We start from the raw sequence: 5,000 nt of genomic DNA, 5'->3' as shown, positions 1-5,000 counted from the left end.
CTGATGTTTAAAATGGCAACATGAGGTCAGCGGTGCTCCCTCTCTCTCCAGATGTTGCGGTATTTTGGGGCGTTCGAGGTTTTCTTCGAGGAGAGTCTTCCTCGTCTCTTCCTCCACTTCCAGTCATTCAGTTTGACCCCTGACCTCTACCTCATCGACTGGTCAGCTGACATCACAGCCACCCTCTCAAATAATAATCAAATATTCTGTGCTTTTATTGTGAAGGAAGTGTCAGGAGGGGATTAAACTTCCTGTCTCGCCCCCCAGGATCTTCTCTTTGTACACGAAGCCCCTCCCCCTGGACGTGGCGTGCAGGGTCTGGGACGTCTTCTGTCGGGACGGGGAGGAGTTCCTGTTCAGGACGGGGCTGGGCATCCTGAGGCTGCACCAGGACGTCCTGCTGCACATGGACTTCATACACATCGGTCAGTCCCACCTGGTGATCTGCAGCCGGGGGTCTCACCTGTAGGGTCTCACCTGGAGGGTCTCACCTGTAGGGTCTCACCTGGAGGGTCTCACCTGGAGGGTCTCAGTTGGAGGGTCTCACCTGCAGGGTCTCACCTGGAGGGTCTCACCTGTAGGGTCTCACCTGGAGGGTCTCAGTTGGAGGGTCTCAGTTGGAGGGTCTCACCTGTAGGGTCTCAGTTGGAGGGTCTCACCTGTAGGGTCTCAGTTGGAGGGTCTCACCTGTAGGGTCTCAGCTGGAGGGTCTCACCTGTAGGGTCTCAGTTGGAGGGTCTCAGCTGGAGGGTCTCACCTGTAGGGTCTCAGTTGGAGGGTCTCACCTGTAGGGTCTCACCTGGAGGGTCTCACCTGTAGGGTCTCAGTTGGAGGGTCTCACCTGTAGGGTCTCACCTGGAGGGTCTCACCTGTAGGGTCTCAGTTGGAGGGTCTCAGTTGGAGGGTCTCACCTGTAGGGTCTCACCTGGAGGGTCTCACCTGTAGGGTCTCAGTTGGAGGGTCTCAGTTGGAGGGTCTCACCTGTAGGGTCTCACCTGGAGGGTCTCACCTGGAGGGTCTCAGTTGGAGGGTCTCACCTGTAGGGTCTCACCTGGAGGGTCTCACCTGTAGGGTCTCAGCTGGAGGGTCTCACCTGTAGGGTCTCAGTTGGAGGGTCTCACCTGGAGGGTCTCAGCTGCAGGGTCTCAGCTGTAGGGTCTCAGTTGGAGGGTCTCACCTGTAGGGTCTCAGTTGGAGGGTCTCACCTGTAGGGTCTCACCTGGAGGGTCTCACCTGTAGGGTCTCAGCTGGAGGGTCTCACCTGTAGGGTCTCAGTTGGAGGGTCTCACCTGGAGGGTCTCAGCTGTAGGGTCTCAGCTGTAGGGTCTCAGTTGGAGGGTCTCACCTGTAGGGTCTCAGTTGGAGGGTCTCACCTGTAGGGTCTCACCTGGAGGGTCTCAGCTGCAGGGTCTCACCTGTAGGGTCTCACCTGGAGGGTCTCAGCTGTAGGGTCTCAGTTGGAGGGTCTCACCTGTAGGGTCTCAGCTGTAGGGTCTCAGTTGGAGGGTCTCACCTGGAGGGTCTCAGTTGGAGGGTCTCACCTGGAGGGTCTCAGTTGGAGGGTCTCACCTGGAGGGTCTCACCTGGAGGGTCTCAGCTGGTTCCAGATATTCTCTTCTGTTCTTCTCTCTTTCATTGAATTCTGTTCTTTTCTCTTCTTCAGCTCAGTTCCTGTCCCGCCTCCCTGACGAAGAGCTGCTCTCTGATAGGCTGTTCGCTTGCATCGCGGCCACACCCATGCTGAGTGGGAACAGGAAGTGGAGTCAGGTGAGTCGACTTCCTGTTTCCCGTGTGCGTGAACGGGGAGAAAAGAAGAGGAAAGTAAAGTGTGTGTGTGTGTGTGTGTGTGTGTGTGTGTGTGTGTCTCAGGTGCTGAGTTCAGTGACAAAGGAGGCAGAGAAGAGTTGATCTGACATCAGCCAATCAGCTGCCAGCAGCCTTGACTCCCTGATGATGTCATCAGTTTCTTCAACTGGAGGCGGAGCTTCACTGGAGGCTTTTATTTTCTGTTTTTAGCCCTGAGGCCTGAGCGCTGAGCACACGTGGAACAAAAGGCAGTGACCTGAAAATTTAGTGACAAGTTTCAGGAAAATGATCTGGAAATTAGTTTAAAAAAGAACGATCAAAGAAGAAAAAAAGAAAAAAATATTTTCTAAAAAAACTTGGGAAAATGTCCAGAAAAAATATATTTATTACTGTTAAAATTGTCCATTTAAAAATTATATTACAGGAAAAGACATTTTTCTTTTTTAGCTATTTTCCACATCTTTTTTTAAAATTTCAGGTTATTTCCTGCTTTCATTTTTTTTTACTTTTCAGGTTAAAAGGACTGTAGGAGAGGAAGCTCCACCCACTCAGGACCAAATAAACAAACTCATTTTTTGTGACTTTCTGGATAATTTTTTACTCATTTCTTTGCTAGTTTTCAGATCATTTCTTGCTCATGTGATATATCGTCTTTTTTCACTTGATTTCAAAAATGTGGAAAAAATGCACTGTTAAAAAAAGAACTGGAACATTCATAAGACATCAGGAAAAAACAAGATAAACAAAAAGAAAACTACCAGACAATTCAAATAACAGAAAATGAACAAAAAAATGAATAAAGAAAAATGTGTTTATAAATATGAAATTGCTGTTTTTCAGCCTTAGACCAGTGATTCTGGATAAACATCAGATTTCTTTCTTTAATTTTTAAAGACAAAAAAAATATATATGTCAAATCAATAAATATGATTTGGTTTGGTTTGTTTCTCAGCGTCTCGGGACCCAAACCAAACTCTGCCGTGAGCTTTTCTGTTTCTCTGTTGGTTTGACTCGGCGGCTCATCGCTGCTGTTTTTCTATGCTGTGATTATTGTACAGTTTTCATAATGAAGAACTGGAGTTTGTACATACCTGTGGATGGAGTGATGCGTGAATAAACGACACAGGAGAATTTGACAGATTTCACTGGTTTCCTGCTCATTATTATATTCTATCATATTATGTAAAGCAGCACAGTATCATATAAGGCAGAATGACATAATATAGTGTAATAATAGGTTATGTTGTATTATATTGTGTTGTACACATCTGTTCTATATGTACATGTTCAATTCTATAGATATGTTGCAGGTATATTTCTTTGTACATATAGTCTGAAAAGTTTTAAAGCTGAAAGGTTTATAGATACTCGAGATATATTTTACTTTGTTGTATTTTTTTATTGTTCTTATCGGCTATGCAGTTTTTTTTTTCTTTTTTTTCTCCTATTCTTTGTTGATCCACTCTATTTGTTTTATTTGTTGTGCTTAACTTTTTTATGTGTTTATACACACACACACACACACACACACATACATACATACAGATATATAAAACACGAGTTATATATAGCACAAGAGTTAACCAATGTGGGATCAATAAAGTATCCATCTATCTATCCACAGACATATATAGGGTATATACAGCCTCTTAATGTCTATGCATCTATCTGTTCATGTGACGGTGCAGCCTCCCTCCTGTAGGGGTCGCTGTTGAGTTTTACACCCAAACGTCACACCGGAAGTAGATGAACCTCCGGGTCAGCAGAGGAACACACGTGTGTCTCCAAAACAGAGCGACTGGTCGGAGGAGTGTGTGGAAGTTGAGTTTCCGTCGTACCTGAGCAGACCCGGCGGCAGAGCGACACCATGGGCCCGGTAAGACCCCGAGCCCCGGCTCGCCTCACACGGTGCTCCTGCTACAGGCCCGGAGCCTCACTTTGAACCTGCGGAACACAGCGGCTCTCAGGTCTTCACTCGCCCGGGCTGGAAGCAGCGGCCCGGGTCGAGGCCCGGCCCGCCGCCCCGGGTTCGGCACAAACCAGACTCTGTTCAAAAAATCTGTCACTCTTGTTTCCTGGTTTACGGTCAGCTCCGCACGCCGTTCAGAGTGTGATGTGAGATGTTTAGTAACTCTGCTGGGTTTTCGGGTGAAATCGGCATCGACATGATCGGCCAGGCCGGCTGTTATTATCGATGAATCAGAAACATTTGATCGGTAATCGCTGTGGTTGGAGCTGGTGTCCGTGCGGGTTCAGGTGGAGCTCTGCGGCTCCTCCGTCAGGCTTCAGGAGATCACATCAGACTGGCTCAACAGAGAGCAGCAACACACCGGAGGCTGCAGGGCTAACACAGCATAAAGACACACACACACACACACACACACACACACACACACACACACACACACACACACACACACACACACACACACACACACACACACACACAAACACACACACACACACACACACATCCATCAAAGACCATAAGGTTTTTTGTTGTTGTTTTATTTTAGCTGCTGTCCGCCCAGAATCAAACCCAGAGCCTCCTCGGCTCCGTTCACTTCAAAACGCTTTACTGACCCTGAACACACACACACACACACACACACACACACACACGTCTTAGACACAATGAGGCTATAATAAATAGATGTGTAAAAATAATTTTACTATTTTTAATTCATTGATTGGGATGGCAGCTTTGAAGTTAAAATCAGTTCATCAGCTGATTCTCCTCAGTTTCTTTTTGAGGTTCCAGGTCGTTTTGTTCATTGAATCTTCTTGTTCAGTTTATTTAACGCTTTCATTTCAGAATCCTGGTTCAGACAGCTTTAAAAAAACATTTATTTTATTGTAATCACATACACTTCCTTCAAAAACATGAAAAACTGCCCCCTCCCAAAAATATCACCAGCATGAAGATCTACAGTGAATTTTATTTTTTAATTGTTTTGTTAATTTGTTCATAAATTAGCAAGAAATGTGTAAAAATGTGATGAAAATGATTTGAAAGTCAAACTCGTCAGCGCGTTGATCCCCTTTCACAAACATTTAATTTGATTTAATCACAAATACACTTCTTTCAAAACGGGAGAATAAAGGTGGCGAGCAAATGATCAAGAAACGACCTGAAAATTAGGAAGAAATTCCAAGAAAATGACCTGAAAGTCAACAAACCAGATCACAGAGAA

At 45.9% G+C, this 5,000-nt stretch overlaps 2 protein-coding genes across 2 annotated transcripts in view; both read left to right on the top strand.

The window, feature by feature from the left end:
* Window positions 1–2,951, top strand: part of LOC115377561 (TBC1 domain family member 12-like) — a 12,638-nt gene extending 9,687 nt beyond the window's left edge. Inside the window, exons 12-15 of the mRNA XM_030077374.1 lie at window positions 52–161; window positions 268–425; window positions 1,664–1,767; window positions 1,870–2,951. Of these exons, the coding sequence (XP_029933234.1) occupies window positions 52–161; window positions 268–425; window positions 1,664–1,767; window positions 1,870–1,908 (411 nt within the window). The 3' untranslated portion in view covers window positions 1,909–2,951. The remainder of the gene's footprint in view (window positions 1–51; window positions 162–267; window positions 426–1,663; window positions 1,768–1,869) is intronic.
* Window positions 2,952–3,526: 575 nt separating this feature from the next.
* Window positions 3,527–5,000, top strand: part of noc3l (NOC3-like DNA replication regulator) — a 15,035-nt gene continuing 13,561 nt past the window's right edge. The window contains exon 1 of the mRNA XM_030078556.1: window positions 3,527–3,682. Coding sequence (XP_029934416.1) covers window positions 3,674–3,682 — 9 coding nt within the window. The 5' untranslated portion in view covers window positions 3,527–3,673. The remainder of the gene's footprint in view (window positions 3,683–5,000) is intronic.

This window comes from Myripristis murdjan, chromosome 19 (assembly GCF_902150065.1).
Source record: "Myripristis murdjan chromosome 19, fMyrMur1.1, whole genome shotgun sequence".
NCBI classification, from domain to species: Eukaryota; Metazoa; Chordata; class Actinopteri; order Holocentriformes; family Holocentridae; genus Myripristis; species Myripristis murdjan.
The sequence above is the reverse complement of the archived record's forward strand: the minus strand, read 5'-3'. Positions and strand labels throughout refer to the sequence as shown.